At 42.4% G+C, this 22,651-nt stretch overlaps 1 protein-coding gene across 3 annotated transcripts in view; it reads left to right on the forward strand.

Moving 5' to 3' along the window:
* The first annotated feature begins 1,493 nt into the window (after nt 1–1,493).
* Nucleotides 1,494–22,651, forward strand: part of LOC143770095 (rap1 GTPase-GDP dissociation stimulator 1-A-like) — a 405,235-nt gene continuing 384,077 nt past the window's right edge. For 2 of the 3 annotated variants that reach the window (XM_077259358.1, XM_077259357.1), the window contains exon 1: nt 1,510–1,674. In XM_077259358.1, coding sequence (XP_077115473.1) covers nt 1,671–1,674 — 4 coding nt within the window. In that variant the 5' untranslated portion in view covers nt 1,510–1,670. Of the gene's footprint in view, nt 1,675–22,651 lie in introns of all 3 variants that reach the window. The other variant, XM_077259356.1, reaches the window with a different exon arrangement.

The raw sequence follows: 22,651 nt of genomic DNA on the forward strand, positions 1-22,651 counted from the left end.
ATCTGATTGCTGTGTTGTGCTGGTTGTTATGATTACAGGGACACCAAATATATCTGTTATTTGCTGATTTGAAATGAGAACTAAGAAAAAACGCATTAAACATTTTTTTCATTATCAAATGTTTTTCATTATTGTTTAGTAATTTTATAGGATGAAAAAAATGTTTTATTCTGCCTCTTGAATACAAATACACTGCTGTATACAATCTATCAGTATTATCTGCCCGTGAAGGAAGAGCCTGCAATACAGATCAAGTACACAAAATTCTCTCCATTACATTACTAAAGCCTGTGGCTCACCAGCTTTATCATCTACCTGTAATGTTGAAAGTTGCAGGTTCAAACACTGGGGAGAATGTCGGTAAGGGGTTAAGATGCTCTGTACTGCACCTCTCCTTTTGCAGGGGCTATTCCAATTTCACAAATCTGCTTCTGTAGACAGGCTGCCATTCAGCCTAATGCCTCTTTTCTCTGCACACACATCAGAACAAGAACAGCCGAACACATCCTGACTGGGCCGAATCACCATACAGCCCAAGGATCTCGCACCCTCTGCTAGAAGCGTGCATAGGAAACAGAAGCTGTAGTAGCATCCGGATATCACAGGATCGCTGCTCATGTTATAAAAATCCTAAAATCTCTTGCTTTCCTCTAATCAGGTATAGAGGTCCATTCTGCAGCCATTAGTGGGAGATCTCTGGATATAAATATCTGTATATTATCTTTCCTTATATATCATTATCATTAAAAGAAGGGGATTCAAAGCCCTGAAATAAAGCTGTGACTCATAATAAAAATGTACAGTGCCATTTCCAAGTGGTGGGCTGCTGTTTACTTGTAGACCGGTAAAACCCCCAAAAAGCACCATGTATTTTCTCAGCAATCTTGCCGATTTAGTCTACTCTACAGCATCCATGCTAGTTACGTAAAGGGCACGTTCGCTTTTAGTGCTCGTCCAGCAATTTGAAAGACACTTACAGGAAACCAATTGATCGGCTCGCTCTACTATTTAGACATCTTCGAATGTAAAAGGTTCATTCCTATTGACAAACCCATTGTCGTTACTCTGAGATATTGTACGCCGTGACTCTTTAAACTCTCCTAAGTCACTGTCTCTCTCAAAGCACCTACAAGTTATCACTCATCTCTATTGTTGGGAAGTGGTTAAAAATCTCCAGACATTTATTTTCTATCAGTGTCCCACCCATGTAATTTCTTTGTTTTTCTCCTCGTATATCATGTCCCCACTGTAGCAATACCCCCCTCCCGAAAATAAATCTATTTAAAGTGCCCATTGTAAATGTGTCTAGCTAAATAATACGTGGCTCGGCGAGATGAAATGACATTCACCGGAAACAGAGAATGGAGCTTGTGAAGCATCCACCACCATGCTGCAGTGCTATTCCTATGTTTACATCTCGGCTCCTCACCGTTCAGTGCTTCCATGTAAGCTGTTGTCAGGGATTAAGTAATTAGGGGGCATTAAATGCATTTGAGGAGCTGGGTCATTGAAAAGAGAAAGGGAGGGAGAGAGAAGCAGAGGGAGCAAGAGCGAGATCTAAAAATCCATCCCTTACTCACAGCCTGCAAGCTGTAAGGGACAGATCGTCTCTATAGGCGGCTTTTTTTTTTTTAATTTTCACATCTCCCCTCTTGATATTTACGTCAGCGATGGGTGAGTATTGAATGCAGGATTATAGATTGACAGAAGTAGCGACGTTCGGCCAGGCTTCCAGTAGGCAGGAATGTACAATGCACCTTAGGACTGTAGAACGGCTGAGAAACCATTCCATGGCATCTGAAGGGCATGCAGAATAGGAGAGATCACTATAACACCTGACTATGCAGATTATTTGCTTTTAATAGATATTTCAAAAACTTTGACACATTTTTGCTGAAAATACAAAGAAAATATGGCTATAAGGCCTTCGACCTTGAGCTATGTCTGCTTTGATTCAATGTCATGGAGCCCTCTCTAAGTGCTATTGTGTGTGTCTGTATATAAACATGCATAATGTTTGGGATTTTTACATAATATTTGCCAGTTATTATAGTGCAAAAAATAGGTATTGCACTTACGAATGTCTCTTCTAGAAACAAGACAAATGTTGTAATATGGTGGTTAATGAATCCAGATACTAATTTAAAGTGGTTTTCCAAATGTAATAGAATATGCACATTGCACACTGTCCGGATTCAGCAATAGAGTGACTCAGATTACTGAATCTTGACAGTGAGCAATGTACACACTGCCAGGATTCACTTCTATTCCTCTCCATGAGTGGTTGTTCTATTGAGAGATGGGGAGCGGAGTGTAGTCGAGTCACACCCATGTGCCCACTTGTGCTGGAAATAATGTGAAGTCCTGACAGTATGCACATTGCACACTTTCACAATTTGGTAATAAGCTGTCATATAGAGAGACTGAAAAAATGCCTCTTTAGCCTAAAAAAACCCTTAAGGTAGTTCACATTCCTGAATTTTGATGTATCACTTATATTTACATTTAAGATGCTAGACTTTGTGCTTTTTAGTTGAATGGGTCTCAGTGGGATAAAAAAAATGCATAATTGCAGATTTTAATATTTAATGTAATTGAGTCACAAAATGTTACTGTTACTACAAAGCTTATTTTCACAGAATTTTGCATACAGATATGCTGCTCGGCTCTTCTAATTATTGATAATTAGTGTCTCTGAATGTAAATGAAACAATTGTTTTGCCATTGCACAAATATGTATTCAATACTTCTTAACATATTTGTCATATACATTAGTGAAAAAGTCCCAATGTGGGTCAAAAAATATACCTAAGGTTTTGCTGTTTTTGTTTTTTTATAAAGCAAATTGTCTACCACATGCTTGATTTTTAGGCGAGTTTAGGCACTAGTCCTTCATTCTATCTTCTCTTGCAAACTGTTGTGACCATGTGAGAAGAGAACAGCAGTAGTTGTCTAAACCCACCCTCCTTCCAATGCCATGCACCTATTGGGTGTAGCTATGAGGCACCCATGCCAATATTGCCATTCCCTTATCGCTGCCTGCATCCTAGGGCTGATTACTGCCATGTTCTTGTAACGAGGAGTTCAGGAAGTATAGAATGAGCTACCTACTGCACAATGCATGCAAATAACAGAAGATAAAACCCAGGACAGAAACAAATTGAAAGCATACCTCACTGTAAATAAATAAGTAGAAGCAATAATGCATATAAATAACATTGGGCACTTGGTAATCACTGTTTTTGATCAAAAAAGCATAAAAGCCATCCCACCAACGTCAAGGTGTACCCAAGTTCGGGATGGTCCTAACTTCTAATATTAAAACCTTACCTTGTGTCATAGTGACATCCCGTGTGAATAAGGGCTGAGCAGAAACCTAAACGAAACCGAGAAAAAAGAACTGGAGTACAAGTTGGTAAGCGTGATGGCCAGTGTGAACATGCTCCTATTTTGCATGTATGTACTTGTACTCTAGTTCAAGTCTTTCAGTAATATAACAGATGTGTGACAAGAACTCACCCTTCCACACTCTAAAGGTACCTTCACACGAAACGAATTTGTAACGATATCGCTAGCGATCCGTGACGTTGCAGCGTCCTGGCTAGCGATATCGTTTAGTTTGACACGCAGCAGCGATCAGGATCCTGCTGTGATGTCGCTGGTCGCTGAATAAAGTTCAGAACTTTATTTGGTCATCCGATCGCCGTGTATCGTTGTGTTTGACAGCAAAAGCAAAGATACCAGCGATATTTTACACTGGTAACCAGGGTAAACATCGGGTTACTAAGCGCAGGGCCGCGCTTAGTAACCCGATGTTTACCCTGGTTACCAGTGTAAAATGTAAAAAAAACAAACAGTACATACTTACATTCGCATCCCCCGCCGTCTGCTTCCCACACTGACTGAGTGCCGCAAAGTGAAAGTGAAAGCACAGCACAGCGGTGACGTCACCGCTGTGCCCTGCTACTGCCGGCGCTCAGTCAGTCAGTCAGTGCAGTAAGCGGACGCCGGAGGACGCATGTAAGTATGTACTGTTTGTTTTTTTTACATTTTACGCTGGTAACCAGGGTAAACATCGGGTTACTAAGCGCGGCCCTGCGCTTAGCAACCCGATGTTTACCCTGGTTACCCAGGGACCTCGGCATCGTTGGTCGCTGGAGAGCGGTCTGTGTGACAGCTCTCCAGCGATCAAACAGCGACGCTGCAGCGATCGGCATCGTTGTCGCTATCGCTGCAGCGTCGTTTCGTGTGAAGGTACCTTAAGGTGTCTTCTCAGTGGTAGAAATGGGAGAGGTGGAATCCAGTCCCAGAGCCTTGTAGCACTTTTTTTTCTAATAGTATAAGATCACTTTAAATTGCATGTCTTTTGTTAATTTTAAAATCTTGCATTTTTGTAATGAAAAGTACATATCATTATGTATTTTCGAAATACAAAAGATCATCAACAAACAGCTGATGATGACAGTATAGGCACCTTTGTGCCTGGACTTCCAGTCGTATGACCCTTATCCCTTATTATACTTATTTTCCACCTTAATTTGCAAAATAAAGCTTGCCAAATCAGACAAGGTGATTTTCTGGATTTGTTTTCTCATTTTGACTTTCACAGTTGTGGTCTACCTATGATGTCAACTACAGGCCTCTCTCATCTTTTTAAGTGGGAGAACTTGCACAATTGGTGGCTGACTAAATACTTTTTTTCCCTACTGTACATCATGCTGTTGACATATCCACTTTAAGCAGGTAAGACAGCAAAAGAATAAGTGTAGTACATAGATGTGGTATTGAATCTTAAAGTGATTCTGACAGCTGGTACATGGTGCTCAATCTACGGACAGTATGTATCAGGCACTGGCTGTATGATCTCAGCCAGATATGTTTGACTCCAAAATGATGCAGCATTTCTGAAAAAAAATATACTTTAAAGGCCATCATGGACCGAACTGCGCTGTAGAGTAGTCAGACAGGTGGGTCCCCGGTGATAGGTCTCTACTTAAATGTGTGTATCGAGAGAGACCTGTCATTCCTTGGCAGCAGACAGAGAGAAGCTGCCAGAGACACGCCTGTCTGGCTACTCTACAGCACGGTTCGGTCTATGGTGGCTTTCAAAGTATGTTCTTTTCAGAAATGCTGAATTGTTTCAGAGTCATAGAATCATAGAATGATAGAATGAGAGAGTTGGAAGGTACCTCAAGGTTTATCGTGTCCAACACCCTGCTCAAAGCAACCATCTTATAAAGATGTCTGTCCAGCCTCCGTTTGAAGACTTCCATTGAAGGAGAACTCACCACCTCTCACGGCAGCCTGTTCCACTCACTGATCACACTCACTGTCAAAAACTTTTTTCTAATATGTAATCTGTATGTTCTCCCTTTCAGTTTCAATCCATTGCTTCTCATGTTTCCATGTGCAAATGTATTCCCAACCTGCACAAACTCCTCATCCTGCTGATACCCCAATACTGAGCTGCTGCTGCTGCCGTATGTGCTCCTATTACAGCACCTGCTGTGGTACAAAAATGAGTGCGCAATTGAGAATGAGTATGATCCCTCTACACTGTGACATCCCTTCAGATATTTCTAGACAGCTATTAAGTCTCCCTTTAGCCTTCTTTTTTCCAAGCTAAACATTCAGAAATCCTTTAACCGTTCCTCATAGGACATACTTTGCAATCCGCTCACCATCCTGGTAGCTGTTCTCTGAACTTACTCCAGTCTTTCAATTTATTTTTTAAAATGTGCTGCCCCGAACTGGACACAGTATACCAGATGAGGCCTGACCAAGCAAGAGTATAGGGGGATAATTACTTCACGTGATCTAGACTCTTGCTTCTTTTAATACATCCTAGAACTGTGTTTGCCTTTTTTGCTGCTGCATCACACTGTTGACTTTTGCGTAGTCTGTGATCTATTAGTATACCCAAGTCTTTTTCACATGTGCTGTTGTTTAGTTCTATTCCTCCCATTCTATAGTTGTAATTTTTGTTTTTCTTGCTATTAATCGCTGCTCATTGTTCTAGCTTCTCTTGATCCTTCTGAATCATTTATCTGTCGTCTCTAGTGTTAGCTATCTCTTCTATCTTTGCATCATCTGCAAATTTGATTAGGTTACATCAAGTTCCATTATCTAGATCATTTATAAAAATGTTGAACAACACTGGGGCCAGGACAGAGCCTTGTGGTACCCCACTTGAAACACTTTTCCAATTGAATGTGCAACAGTTTATTACCACTCTTTGAGTAGGATCACTAAGCAAGTTCTGAATCCACCCAACCGTAGCCTTGTCAATTCCATACTTGGTCATTTTTTCAATAAGGATAGTATGAGATACTTTATCAAATGCTTTGCCGAAGTTGAGATACACTATATCTACTGCATTTCTTTGTTCCACACAGTCAGTGAATCAATCATAGAAGCAAATTAGATTAGTCTGGCATGACTTGTTCTTTACAAACCCATGCTGGCTCTAGTGAATTACTGTATTCTTATCCAAATGCTTTCATAAATGCTGTTTAATAATTTGTTCAAATATCTTTCCTGGTATAGAAGTAAGACTTACTGGCCTGTAATTTCCTGGCTCAGTATCCTTTCTTTTTTTGAAGATAGGGACAAAATTTGCCCTTCTCCAATTTTCTATGACATCTCCTGTTTTCCATGACTTTTCAAAGATTCAGGCTAGTAGTTCTGCAATTTCCTTTGCTATCTCTTTCAGTACCATAGGATGTAATTCATCTGGACCAGGAGATTTAGATTAATTTAAATTATCTAAGCTTTCCCTCACCATCTTTCTGTTTATGGATAGAGTGGCTTCTTTTATTCCTTCGATGGCACTGTGAAGATCAGTTGATGTTGCATTTGCTTTCTTAGAGAACACAGATACTAAATAGGAATTTAAAAGTTCGGCCTTCTCAATATCATTTTTGACCACGTCACCTTTTTCATCCTGTAAAAATTATATAACACCTTTGACTTTTCTTTTGCTTTTGACATACCCCCAAAATTCTTTTTTGCTGCTTTTGGTCTCCCAGGTCAAACATACCTGGCTGATATCATACAGCCATGGCCTGACACGTGCTGCATGTAGATCGAGCAGTTCTCTTTAATGTAGAGCATAAATGTTATACAGGAGACAAGCTATACTAAATTCTCAGAGCAGCATAAAATAAAATCTGGACATGTGCATTAGTGTGACCCTGTGCACATCAACAGCCCATAGCTATGGTGTTGTAAACTGTAGTGAAGGAATGGCTGATAGTAATGTTGGATGTTATATTATGTAAACGTAAAGAAAGAAAGAAAAAGAGAAGAACAAGTAATAATCCGAGAATATCTCTATTAAGCATTATAGTTTGAGGCATTCCAGGCTAAAAAAAAACATCATTGTAAGGCAAATAGAAATCTGATAATCCCACTGGAGTGTATTTATGTGAACAAGTTGTCAAATAAAATGCTCACATGGGAGACACAACATATATTACTACATCAATCATTTTACAAATCAATAGTTATTAATAATGTTTACTTGACGTGCACTCGGTTCACGGTGAAATGAATGCAGAAGTTGCAGTGGTGTGCCTGCTTGGCAGTTTGTACATAGCAGACAGTTGTGATGTGATGAAGTCTGTCTAACTTCTCTTGAAACTGCTAAGATTTAAAAAAAAAAAATGAGATTTAAAACCACTTAATATATTCTGGGTTTTTTTGGAGGTACAGTATATTAAATCATTAATGCAAAATGTAATTGCTTCCCAAATGTCTTCCGTCAGAGGCTAGAAGTAGACAAGGACACTCAATGGCCTCATTCAGACAGACACATTTCATACTGTTTACCCGTTGGGCATATTGTAGTGCTAACATTTTTAGTTTTCAAAACATTGTACATTTTGGAAAATCATCAATGTAGTTAAAAAGCACAGATTTGTATAACTCTTTAAACGTGAAATGCACCTGGATCGGCTAATTTTACCCTTCTGTGGCTGGATGACTGGGGGACTGTTTAGCGTAAAGTCCAATAAACATATACTGCAAAAAGCAAATGCACCCTTACATGAAAAGCAAAAGCAGCAGCAAGGCAAATTTAAGGGGTTAGTTTCATCAAATGCAAATTTGCCAACTTCAGAATAATCACAATAATGCAAAGTCTCTAATTGCCCCGAAATAGATTTCTAACACTCATGTGTCTCCTAGGACTGTGCCGAACACCTTTTAAGCACTTTGGTGCAAACACAGCTTTAAGCCCCCTTCACATATTTCATTTTTTGTGTATCTATGTGGTCCTTTTTTTTAAGGACCGTAAATACAGACACACACACCCATTGTATTGTATGGTGGTGCACACATGTCCGCGCAAAGGTGGTACGCACAACCCGCAGACATGTCAATTTTATGTGAGCACCACAGACAAAATGCGGGCCGCACACGTGCACAACACTGATGATACATAGATGACATGGGAAGAAGGGGTACAGTTTGCGCAGTTCCCAGGCGCCGTCTGCTGAAGGCAGCTCTCATCATCATCGCCTGGTCTCAAGCGACGATGATGTGAGTTGTATTGAACACCCACTGTATACATCCTGTGTTAAGAATGAAATAAAAAAAAGTGTCATGGGCTCCTGTGTAATTTTCATAACCAGCAAAGAGAAAGCCCACAGCTGGGGGCTGATGTTAATAATCTGAGTAAGGGAAAATATCCCAAAAGGTTACCAGGCTACTAATAACAGCTCACAGATGTTTGCTTAGCCTTTACTGGTTAGTTTACAGGGGACCCCAAGAAAAAATGACTTAGGGTCCCCCTATAAATTTGATCCCTTTTTCAGTAACTACCTGCCTATACTACTACACTACGCAGCTGAATACAGATGTGCACCCACCATTAATATGATTTGTTATTATGCAACTCACCATTTCAAATATAAATTGTAATCCACTACTGTGTGCCCCCACTAACTATAAACAGCCACTTTCCCCACCCAATAAGTATTTAAATTAATTAGCATCTGTACTCTTTCTCCTAATTCAATACCAGTCAAACTCCTGGAACATCAAAGCCCCCACTCTGTACCTCCCGCTCCCCCGATTCATTATATTTGCATGACCCATTCCGCCCCAATTCATTATGTCACCCCAGCCTCTATTCATTATCAACTGCTCTCCCCAACCCTCAATTCACCATCATTTGCTCTCCTCCACCCCTTTCATGCTCAACTCATCATCATTTGCTGTTCCGCATCTCCACCTTCAATTCATCATTTCCTCTCCCCACCTTCCACCTTCAACACATAATTTGCTGTTGCCTGTCCCCCATCCTTAATCCATCATTTTGCTGTCCTCTACCCTAATTCATCATTATTTGCGTTCCCCACCTCAATAAACCATCATTTGCTGTCCCCATCCCTCACCCTTAATACATCATTTGCTAGCCCCCGTCGCCACCCTCAATACATCATCATTTGTGTCCCTGTCCCACACCCTCAATACTTCATTATTTCCTGTCCCCCATCCCTCATCCTCAATACATCATCATTTTCTCCCCCCACACCAATTTAATTCATTTTATAAAAAAAAAGCATACTTACCTTTCATACGACCCCCTGCATCTCCACTTCTGGACTGGTATCCTGGTGTGCGTACATACCGTGGCCCACGCAATGACATCATTGCATAGACGCCGTCACCAGTAAATCACAGAAGAGGTGAAAGGGGCTTCCCTGGAGCTGCACGGCTGTTCTGTTTTGATGGCTGTGGAGCTCCAGGAAATCTCCTAGGGCAGAAATGTGTGCCTTTGATGCATGTGTACAATGCATTATTACAGCCTGGTGAGCAGAAGCAAAAGAGGAGGGGTCAAACTGGGTCCAGGCCCCCCTCTTTACTTTTGCTCACCGGGCCCCATGTACCAGTAAGGGCAGTTATGCCCTAATGGTGGCACTGGGTGCACATCATTGTTAAATTCAACTATTAAAACAGTTATATGTCAACTCTATTTTTAAAGTTATTCCCTCACCTTTTGAACAAAAATGGAATGAAATCCAAAATGCTACATTGCAAAGTAAAAACACACAGGTTCACATCTGCAATCGAAAATACTGTGACAGCGTGCAGTATTATAGTGGGGTAAATGGTTGATAATCAGACTATTTAAAACAGGTATTCAAGAAATTAAAATGTGTCCACTACATAAAAGATTTTTTTAAATTGCTCCACCAGTACCAAAAAAATAGTAGGACAAGAAAAGTTTTTTATTTTTCTGTCTCAAAAGCAATTTTAACAGACACACTTTGTGGGGTAGGCAGTTGAATTTAAATTCCTTGATTCTGTTCATTTCTGAAAAAAATGATGGCCTCACTGCTTGTGATTCACAAGCCTAGGTTTTAGGATTCTTGTTTACTAGCAAAGTTAGAACCAATGGTATTACACTGTCCTCACAGGCATTCTAAAGGGTGATGTTTAAAAGAAATGCTGCTACTGCAGAATATCACAGATCAAGGAATTGATAGTGATACTGACTATGTAGGTACAGCACCTCCCTATTTCACTTGAATCTTTGAAAATGGAAGAGATAGCCAGTTTGTGAATAATAATACAATGTGCTTCTGCAAATTGTATGCAGTAGTACAAGACAATCCAATTTTGGCCTTTTCCTAACCCTATGGTGAATGAGCTGTGCGCTCTACCCTCCTGTCCTTTCACTGTAAAATTACCAACCAACTAGTCACACAATATATACTTAATGGCACTTCCAATAACTGTCTACACAAAACGCGGATTTAGATACCATTAACCGCACGAAGAGAACCATAATATAAAAACAAGATATCTTTATTAAATTAATTTGCAAAACAACAGAACAATAAAAATAAGACCTGATATAATAACCGAGTGTCCTGAGGAATAAAGAGACCCGCACACTATCCCCAATAACAAATATAACTGATGGTACTGATATAATAGTCTAATATGCTAGACAAAAAAAGACTACGCCCCCGGAAGAAGCTCTGGGCGAAACGCGCGTCGGGGCGCACGAGGAGGAAGGGACCTGCGTTATCAATACACTATCTGGGTCTGTATATATATACACTCTATACCTCTGTATGCTTAACAAACTAATGGGTGTTTATAATATTGGCTAAATGTATGAGAGATGTGGACGGGACAATTGCCCTAATTGTGAGGTGAACTACTTTTCCCCGTATTTCCACAGTATATTTTCCATTATGATGTATTATAGCAACCCATTTAGTCTTTTTTGTCTAGCATATTAGACTATTATATCAGTACCATCAGTTATATTTGTTATTGGGGATAGTGTGCGGGTCTCTTTATTCCTCAGGACACTCGGTTATTATATCAGGTCTTATTTTTATTGTTCTGTTGTTTTGCAAATTAATTTAATAAAGATATCTTGTTTTTATATTATGGTTCTCTTCGTGCGGTTAATGGTATCTAAATCCGCGTTTTGTGTAGACTTTCACTGTAAAAGCAGAAAATAGCACCTCTTGGACAGCCTTCATCTTTTACATTGGCTGGGATAGCCCTCCTGATTGGCTGCAATAGACCATGTAAAGCAATAGCTGCCAGGCATTATGGGGAAGTCTGCCAGACCAGGCCTGATATTATTAGTTCAATGTACTGACGAAGGCCAACAGCCCAAAACACCGTGTCTGCGAACTGAGATCCTGATTTGACTTTTATCCTAAGTCATATTGCACGACTCGTTAAAGGGTTGATTGTGACTTGTAGGATCGCTACTTCCAACTAGTGGCGCTATAGAGTTTAAGTCCTCCTTTTCTCTGAAGAGGCAATTTGCATAGTTCAATGTATGACTCTTCAGAAGTGTGTGAAATTGTGCTGAGCATTTTTTCTTCTTGATCAATCCATACAAATCAAATGCAAACTGTTCAAATTTGCGAGAACCTGAGAATCTCTGGAAATTCAACTTGATATTGATTTTCTGTAGATCCAACCCTGGTGGACAGGCACTCCTCCTTCACTGACAGTTCTTGTTCAGCAGCAATACCTAGTTGTTAAACTGAATGTATTATTGTGACCTTAAGGGTACTTGTTCTGCATTGTAATCTGAACATTTACATTTGGATATAACAGTGCCTTTGCACGAACACATGTGATCACTGCTCACTTTCCCAATGAGCTGCTGAGAAAAGAACTGAAAAACCAATAGAGAGAGCAAAGATCCTCCAAAACATGTACAAATATTCACAAATCTTTATTTAGTTACCAATGTAAGTTAAAAAAACATATTAAATAGCGTAAAAACAAAGGCGATGACACACATGCTATACAGAATACAAAAGACACTGTGCAAAGAAAATAGATCATTTGTAAAATATATGATATTAGAGAAATGGAAAAAACACCACATGCAAAAATACCTAGCTGTAATACTATTGTAGGAACTCAAGGATTCTGATAGCATGGGGCAATGAACAGACAGAGACGGGTTTCTTTAGTGCAAATAGTGTATTTGTACAACAGCAATAACACCCAAAACAATATACTGATAACCCACAGTGTCCTGAAATGAAACGAGTCCTTGAAATATATACAGCAAATCGACGGAGTTCTTAAGGCAGGGTCCTCAGCAAGGTGAGTGTGATAGGTGACGTGGTGCAGATACAAACACTGTCAGCACAGAAAGAGTCAAATCCAGGTATGAAGTAAACACAGGGAAGTCCAGAAACTAGTTCACAAGTTGATCCCAGATGTGGCATAAACACGGGTAAGTTCAGAAACAGGTTCACATTAAAGTATTATACTGGTGTTGTTTCCAACAGCTCCCACCGGGGGGAGTAAATGAAGGATTAAGTAGCAACACTCAGTCCCGAAACAAGTCCTGAAACAAAGTTCCAAAAACACAGTTCTTACCAGAAGGAGTGAACCGAGAGTTAAGTTCCAAGTCAGCAGACTAATGATAACCTAGAGAATGTAGCTTACAAATGCAGGAAATGTCCAGAGCCAGAGGTAGAGACACACTCAGAACCAGCAGCTGAGCTGAAGGAGAACAGAATCAGAATACTCCAGCAATGTGGCTGACACCTGACCCGGGTTTTAAACAAACGAACAGGAAGTAGGGCAGACAAAAACAGCAAACTCTATCTTAACAAAGGGCAAAATCATTCACAAGGTGACTTAGAAAACCCGGAATTCTGATACTAGCATAGCAGCAGTAACTATTAACAGATGACAAGTATCCTGCTAAACACCTAAGAAGGCAGCATAATATATAAAGTGCAGAGCAGGATTATAAAAGTGTCAAGTGCTTGAGCTGCGGAAATAATGAAGAGTGATGCTGGAGGGTGTCTCTAACGGGTATCGCGGATCCGAAGGGACGGATGTCAGGAATAAAGCTGTAATGGCATTACCCCGAACCCTATGTCCGAAGCAGGCCAGGGAGTGCCTATACAAGTGACATTTATTAGCAAGGCCTATCCAAAAGTATATTTATCCAGAGTAGGCTTTGCAACAGTGGACCCCTTTATGCGCGTTTCAGCTGTTTTTCCTCAGAAGGGGTGAGAAAAGAACTGGTCAAGCAGCCAATTGTTGAGGGTCAGGGACTTGTAATTTTGCAATACTAATAACAGTAGAGTAGGAGGGAGGGAGAGGTAAGTCATACTATTTAACTGATTGATAAAAGTTAATGGCCTGTAGAAAGCTAGCTGCAAACTCAGAAGTTAACTGTCAGATCCCAGCTTTAAATATAGCTATTGTGGATGTTCAGACACTCTCTGGTGGTCGGTCCCCTTAGCAACAAATTATAAACAATTAAAGACAAAATCAGGAACAAGACAGCTCTGGTTGTGGAATAGGTAGTCTGTGGCACAATAACTAATAAATGAGAGGCAGCGAGAAGTCTTACTTCTAACTTGTGGCAACTAGCTTTATTATTTTACCACAATGCAAGAGGGCTGCATAGATGAAAGTCAGTATTAAATCAAATTTCATGATGCAAAGATAGTGAACCAAGATAATGTAGTAGCACTGATGACTTGAATAATCTGTTCTGTTGAATGCTTTCACCTTAAAAAGGGAGTCTGTCACCAGGTTTTTGCTATCCTATCTGAGAGCAGCATAATGTAGGGGCAGATACCGATTCCACTGATGTATCACTTACTGGGCTGCTTGCTGTCATTTTGTTTTAAATTATCCTATAGATTTACTATGGTTGTTCTCTGAATACTGTATAACCCTACCCACACAACTGATTGGCAGCTAACGGAATATACTGTGCATAGGCAGAAAACTGCCAATCAGTGGTGGGTGTGTGAGAGTTCATGAATATGGGGAACTACATGGCAGCAGGTTTACTAGACCTCTAGAGATAGTCTCCTGCTGATAAAGGAGTGATAGTATCAAAACTACAAAAAGCAGCCCACTAAGTGATACATTTCTTGAATCAAGGTCTCTGCCTCTACTTTATGCTACTCTCAGATTAGGTGGCATAAACCTGGTGACAGATTCCCTTTAAGAAAAAAGAAATCGTGACAAAACTGGATTTCTAGAGTAGAGGAAAAAGGGGTAAGGGCTGGGTCTGACATACCCTGAAAGTGTATTTTTAAAACGCCAAGGCGTAATTCCTGAATATCGGCATTTTATACAGCAGTCTTGATCCTGAGCACTAAATTCAGTACATTTTGAGAATCTTTCAGCTGCCGGTTCATCAGAAAATGTACTTTATATTTTGACTACAATTCCACCACCCTTGTGGCATACATTTTGGAAACATTGGAAAATCCTTTTTGTGGACATATTAGGTTCAGCAGCAACAAGCAGATTCCTCACAATGCTCCTTATTGGCTTGGCTTCATTTATTGTGCCAGATAGGACCATTCAGAGGACCCTTACAATAATACTTGACGCGAGTCCACAGGTGCCTTCTGTTTCTTTTCTATTTAGAGATAAAAACTTTTTGCATATTTGAAGGTGTAGTCCAGGATTACAGTGATCTGCCGAGCATGAAATTGCTACTCATGATCATGAAGTGAAAATGAACTGCAATGGACAGACACAGTTCAGTGATGGAGGACTTGATCATGTCAGCTAAGATAAGCCAGTGAATTACATTTACAGTCTATATTGGGAATCTTCGAGTTTATCCAGAATCAATGAATGCTGCATGAAACATGCGGAGTAAACTTATGTAAATGTTGATTTCGACACGAGGCATCTAAGCCCTGCATTACTCCACATTTTGGCAAGTAATAGATTTAGATTCTCTCATCTCTTGGCATCACAGACTTGGCCCTATCTTAAATCTCTTCATACCTAACAGACCGGACATTCAGCATTTCCAACTCGCACACCACCTCCTCATCTCGCCCCCTATCTGTCAGTGTCCCTCAAGGTTCAGTCCTAGGATCCCTGCTCTTCTCCATCTACACCTCCGGCCTGGGAAAGCTTATAGAGACCCATGGCTTTCAGTATCACCTCTATGCTGATGACACACAGATCTAAATCTCTGGACCAGATATCACCAACCTACTAACCAGAATTCCACAATATCTGGCAGCTATTTTGTCCTTCTTCTCTGCTAGATTTCTAAAATTTTAGATGGATAAAACAGAATTCATCATCTTTCCCCAATCTCACTCAACCCACCCAACAGACCTATCCATCAAAGTCAGTGGCTGCTCAATCTCCCCAGTCCCACAAGCTTGCTGCCTCGGGGTGATCCTTGACTATGATCTCTCCTTCAAACCACATATCCAAGCCCTTTCCACTTCTTGCCGACTTCAACTCACAAATATCTCCCGGATCCACACATTCCTTAACCAAAAATCTGCAAAAAACACTAGTGTATGTGTAACAACCCAGGTAACCGGTTGTTACAGTGATGTTGCCTTCCTTTCGAGGAGGGTGATGTCATGCCTGGAAGCAAGGAGGATCCCTCTAACAGGTAGTACACCTACTGTACATACAACACATTTTGATTCCAGGCAAGAAGGGGGAGCTCTGAACCCTAGTTTCAGGGGAGCTTCCCCTAGATATAGATATATTCTGGTCTGAAGGAGTTAGTTAGTTGGAATTAGGAGTTGGAGAAAGGCAGTTGGTCCAGTGAGACCAGAGGAGAAGGCAGTAGGAGTGAGAGCTGATCTGGGGCCGTGCAGCCACATGTGGTGCTGCAGCTCCAGGAGAGAGAGAAGAGAAGCAGACTGGTTGCACTGATAGCAAATGCCAGAGGGGAGAACACAGGAGAACAAAGAAGCTTGGAGGAGGGTGTAACTGGGCTCCCTCCAAGCTGAAGCGCAGGAATCGGGCACCGGGAGCCTGAGGCTGTGTAGTACTCTACATCCCACAGCAGAACCAGAGGACAGTAGATTTTATGTTGACTGTCCGTTCCCCATCCTGGAGGTACAGCAACACACAGAGCCCGAGTCATGATAGAGACTCTGTAAAAAGGCTCAAGTCACCTACCATGCAGGTACTGTCCCAGGACAGGAGAGACAGGACCTTGACAGAAGCCACAGGCAGCAAAGAACTCGGTTAAAAGCACGAGACAGAAGGCTTACGAACCTCATCTGGGAAAGAGATCTGTAATTGCTTCCAGGCCAGCCGGACCTCACCAACACCCATTGCTGGTACCCTGGACTGTGGTTGTCTGCTATCAGTAAACCAGGTAAACAGACTGCAACTCTGTGTCCTCCGTTTATTTTCTGCCACCACGCCATCCTTGCCAACCACATCGGGAGCCCTGGGAACCCAGCTTCACCTGTGCGAAGCCATACCATCCCTGCTGCCACAACATCACCCCAGAGGACCCCTTTAAGCAGCGTCGGTCACCCCTGACCAAGTACCACAGGTGGCATCACGAACATTTCTTATTTTACAAACTTTATTCAAACCCCTTTTAAGACCGTCCCTTATATTTTGGTACCCAGGGCCACTGTCACCACCACCGTGACACATCCCTTTGAGTACCGAGTACCCCACGGCCCTGGCAGGCGTTCCACATGCCCTCTTTATCTTCTGCCTCAACTTCTGTGGCCTCCCTTCTAACAGTCTCGCACCCCTCCACTCTATCCTAAGCTCTACTCAGGGCCGGACTGGCCATAGGGCACTTCTGGCAAATGCCAGAAGGGCCGGTGCCAGTGGTGGGCCGCTCAATCCGCCGCCCCCGCCGTCGCATTCAACTACACCGGCGTATAGACGCCGGTACAGTTGAATGCAATGATGGAGGAGAGCGTCTACAGACGCTCCTCTCCCATCATTCCCCGCTCTGCCTCTGACACTGCGGGTGCGTGATGATGTCATATCATCGCGCACCTGCTGTGTCCCGGGCAGACTGCAGCTGCTGAGACAGGAGCAGGAACCAGGAAGCAACGCTGGGCATGAGGAGAGGTGAGGAGAGTTTTTTTTTTTTCTGGACTGTGGGGCCATTCTCGGAGGAGGTGAGGGGAGGAAGAGAAGAGATGTGGGCTGTATATAGTTCTCTGTGGGCTGTGCTCTGTGCTGTATACTACTGTGGGCTGTATATAGTTCTCTGGGCTGTGCTCTGTGCTGTATACTGCTGTGGGCTGTATATAGTTCTCTGGGCTGTGCTCTGTGCTGTATACCACTGTGGGCTGTATATAGTTCTCTCTGGGCTGTGCTCTGTGCTGTATACTGCTGTGGGCTGTATATAGTTATCTGTGGGCTGTGCTCTGTGCTGTATACTGCTGTGGGCTGTATATAGTTCTCTGGGCTGTGCTCTGTGCTGTATACTGCTGTGGGCTGTATATAGTTCTCTGTGGGCTGTGCTCTGTGCTGTATACTGCTGTGGGCTGTATATAGTTCTCTGGGCTGTGCTCTGTGCTGTATACTGCTGTGGGCTGTATATAGTTATCTGTGGGCTGTGCTCTGTGCTGTATACTGCTGTGGGCTGTATATAGTTCTCTGTGGGCTGTGCTCTGTGCTGTATATAGTTATCTGTGGGCTGTGCTCTGTGCTGTATACCACTGTGGGCTGTATATAGTACTCTGTGGGCTGTGCTCTGTGCTGTATACTACTGTGTGCTCTGTGCTATATATAGCTCTCTGTGGGCTGTGCTCTGTGCTGTATACTGCTGTGGGCTGTATATAGCTCTCTGTGGGCTGTGCTCTGTGCTGTATACTACTGTGGGCTGTATATAGTTCTCTGGGCTGTGCTCTGTGCTGTATACTACTGTGTGCTCTGTGCTATATATAGTACTCTGTGGGCTGTGCTCTGTGCTGTATACTACTGTGTGCTATATATAGTTCTCTGGGCTGTGCTCTGTGCTGTATACTACTGTGGGCTGTATATAGTACTCTGTGGGCTGTGCTCTGTGCTGTATACTGCTGTGGGCTGTATATAGTACTCTGTGGGCTGTGCTCTGTGCTGTATACTGCTGTGGGCTGTATATAGTACTCTGTGGGCTGTGCTCTGTGCTGTATACTACTGTGTGCTCTGTGCTATATATAGCTCTCTGTGGGCTGTGCTCTGTGCTGTATACTGCTGTGGGCTGTATATAGCTCTCTGTGGGCTGTGCTCTGTGCTGTATACTACTGTGGGCTGTATATAGTTCTCTGTGGGCTGTGCTCTGTGCTGTATACTACTGTGTGCTCTGTGCTATATATAGTACTCTGGGCTGTGCTCTGTGCTGTATACTACTGTGTGCTATATATAGTTCTCTGGGCTGTGCTCTGTGCTGTATACTACTGTGTGCTCTGTGCTATATATAGCTCTCTGTGGGCTGTGCTCTGTGCTGTATACTGCTGTGGGCTGTATATAGCTCTCTGTGGGCTGTGCTCTGTGCTGTATACTACTGTGGGCTGTATATAGTTCTCTGTGGGCTGTGCTCTGTGCTGTATACTACTGTGTGCTCTGTGCTATATATAGTACTCTGGGCTGTGCTCTGTGCTGTATACTACTGTGTGCTATATATAGTTCTCTGGGCTGTGCTCTGTGCTGTATACTACTGTGGGCTGTATATAGTACTCTGTGGGCTGTGCTCTGTGCTGTATACTGCTGTGGGCTGTATATAGTACTCTGTGGGCTGTGCTCTGTGCTGTATACTACTGTGGGCTGTATATAGTACTCTGTGGGCTGTGCTGTATATAGTACTCTGTGGGCTGTGCTGTATATAGTACTCTGTGGGCTGTGCTGTATATAGTACTCTGTGGGCTGTGCTGTATATAGTACTCTGTGGGCTGTGCTGTATATAGTACTCTGTGGGCTGTGCTGTATATAGTACTCTGTGGGCTGTGCTGTATATAGTACTCTGTGGGCTGTGCTGTATATAGTACTCTGTGGGCTGTGCTGTATATAGTACTCTGTGGGCTGTGCTGTGTATAGTACTCTGTGGGCTGTGCTGTATATAGTACTCTCTGGGCTGTGCTGTATATAGTACTCTCTGGGCTGTGCTGTATATAGTACTCTCTGGGCTGTGCTGTATATAGTACTCTCTGGGCTGTGCTTTATATAGTACTCTGGGCTGTGCTGTATATAGTACTCTGGGCTGTGCTGTATATAGTACTCTGGGCTGTGCTTTATATAGTTCTCTGTGGGCTGTGCTGTATATAGTTCTTTGTGGGCTGTGCTGTATATAGTTCTCTGGGCTGTGCTGTATATATTACTTTGTGGGCTGTGCTGTATATATTACTTTGTGGGCTGTGCTGTATATATTACTCTGTGGGCTGTGCTGTATACTACTGTGTGGACTGTGCTGTATACTTCTACGTGGGCTGTGCTGTATACTACTGTGTGGTCTGTGCTGTATACTACTGTGTGGTCTGTGCTGAATACTGCTGTGTGATCTACTACGCGAGCTGTGCTATAGTATGCAGGCTGTGCTGTATACTATGCGGTTTGTGCTATATAATATGCGGGCTTTGCTATATACTATGGGGAGTATATTATATTCTATGGGGGAGGCCATGTTATGTACTATGTGGCTGTGTTATATACTATTGTGGGGGTATATTATATTCTATGGGGGAGGCTGCGTTATATACTATGGGGGGCTGCATTATATTCTATGGGGGGCTACATTATATATTATGGGGAGGTGGGCTGTATTATATTCTATGGGGTTACATACTCTGGGGTGGCTGCATTATACTCTGTGGGGTGGCTGCATTATACTCTGGGGTGGCTGCATTATACTCTGGGGTGGCTGCATTATACTCTGGGGTGGCTGCATTATACTCTGGGGTGGCTGCATTATACTATATGTGGGCTGCATTATACTGTATCGAGGACTATGGGGAATACGTTATACTATATGAAGAACTATGGGGTGCATTATACTATGGGAAGTGAATTGTACTACATGGATGACTGTGGCGGTGCATTATACTATATGGAGCACTATGAGGATTGTATTATGCTATATGGAGGACTATGAGGATTGTATTATGCTATATGGAGGACTATGAGGAGTGTATTATACTATGTGGAGGACTGAGCAGTGTATTTTAATATATGGAGGACTATAGGGAGTGTATTATACTATATGGAGGACTATGGAGCACATTATAATATATGGAGGACTATGGGGTGTATTTTACTAAACAAGTAAAATGCTGCATATTCGGATTGTTTTTGCTGGAACTAAAAGCCTTGTTGTCAGCAGCACATTGCCAGTGTAAACTGTAGATGTGCTGCTGAAAACATGATACTGTATGGTGATCTGTTAGTGATCTATTAGTGATCGTTCTGTCTCATCATTATTCCTCAGCTGGTGGAAAGAGGCCGGGAAACAAGCGTTGAACAACTTCAGTATTGTCGATCAAACTTGTTTAGCGGCCTGAACTCAGCGCACGTAAATACAACAGAAAGGCTTCTGTGTGATGTGCAATATGTTAGCATTTGGGGACCCATTTTAAACTTTGCCTAGGGCCCCACTTTGCCTAAAACCGGCCCTGCCTACAAGTGTACAAAGGTATTATACAGTCACCATGTGACAAGTGGGCCTGTGTAACTTCAAATGCCAGGGCTGAATTTTAGTCCCAGTCCGGCCCTGGCTCTACTGCTTGACTAATCTACTTGTTCACCATGCTATTTTTCAGCCTCTCCTCTCTGTCAATCCCTTTACTGGCTCCCCCTTACCCAGAGACTCCAGTTCAAACCCCTAACCATGCATACAAAGCCATCTACAACCTGTGTCCTCCATACATCTGTACATAGTCTCCTGGTACTGAGCAGCACACAACCTCCGATCCTCACAAGATCTCCTTTTCTACTCCCCTGTTATCTCTTCTTCCCACAATCGCATACAAGATGTCTCCCGCTCATCCCCCATCCTCTGGAACTCTACACCCCACCGATCAGACTTTTGCCTACCCTGGAAACCTTCAAAAGGAACGTGAAGCCCTAGATAGTGAGCCCTCACAGGCAGAATCCTCTCTCCTCCTGTACCACTCGCTGACTTGTATTGTTTAAGAATATTGTTTTTATTATGTGTTTCCCTTTTCACATCTAAAGCGCCATGGAATAAATGGCGCTATAATAATAAATATTAATAATAACTGCTATATCTGCAGCAGAGAAAACAGTGATTGCATCAAAATGACAGAAAGAAGCCCAATAATCCACACATCGCTGGAATCAGGGTCTCTGCTTCTATATTATGTTGCTCTAAAATAATGCAGCAAAAACTTTGTGACACTATACCTTTAAATAAACTCAACAGTATTAACCCCTTAAGCCCGTATGACGTACTATACCGTCGAGGTGGGGTGGGCCTTAATTCCCGGTGACGGGATAGTACGTCATACGCGATCGGCCGCGCTCACGGGGGGAGCGCGGCCGATCGCGGCCGGGTGTCGGCTGCATATCGCAGCTGACATCCGGCACTATGTGCCAGGAGTGGTCACGGACCGCCCCCGGCACATTAACCCCCGGCACACCGCGATCAAACATGATCGCGGTGTGCCGGCGGTACAGGGAAGCATCGCGCAGGGAGGGGGCTCCCTGCGTGCTTCCCTGAGACGATCGGTACAAGGTGATGTACTCACCTCGTACCGAACGTCTTCTCCCTGCAGGCCCCGGATCCAAAATGGCCGAGGGGCTGTATCCGGGTCCTGCAGGGAGCACTTCTGGGTCGGAGCAGGCTGCAGATGAAAGCTGCAGCCTGCTCCGATGAAAGTATGATCGCGGATCTGATAGAGTGCTGTGCACACTATCAGATCTGCGATCTGTGATGTCCCCCCCTGGGACAAAGTAAAAAAGTAAAAAAAAAAAATTTCCACATGTGTAAAAAAAAAAAAATTCCTAAATAAATAATAATAAAAAAAAATATATTATTCCCATAAATACATTTCTTTATCTAAAAAAAACAAACAAAAACAATAAAAGTACACATATTTAGTATCGCCGCGTCCGTAACGACCCAACCTATAAAACTGGCCCACTAGTTAACCCCTTCAGTAAACACCGTAAGAAAAAAAAAAACCGAGGCAAAAAACAACGCTTTATTATCATACCGCCGAACAAAAAGTGGAATAACACGCGATCAAAAAGACGGATATAAATAACCATGTTACCGCTGAAAACGTCATCTTGTCCCGCAAAAAACGAGCCGCCATACAGCATCATCAGCAAAAAAATAAAAAAGTTATAGTCCTCAGAATAAAGCGATGCCAAAATAATTATTTTTTCTATAAAATAGTTTTTATCGTATAAAAGCGTCAAAACATAAAAA

This window comes from Ranitomeya variabilis, chromosome 4 (genome assembly GCF_051348905.1).
Source record: "Ranitomeya variabilis isolate aRanVar5 chromosome 4, aRanVar5.hap1, whole genome shotgun sequence".
NCBI lineage: Eukaryota > Metazoa > Chordata > Amphibia > Anura > Dendrobatidae > Ranitomeya > Ranitomeya variabilis.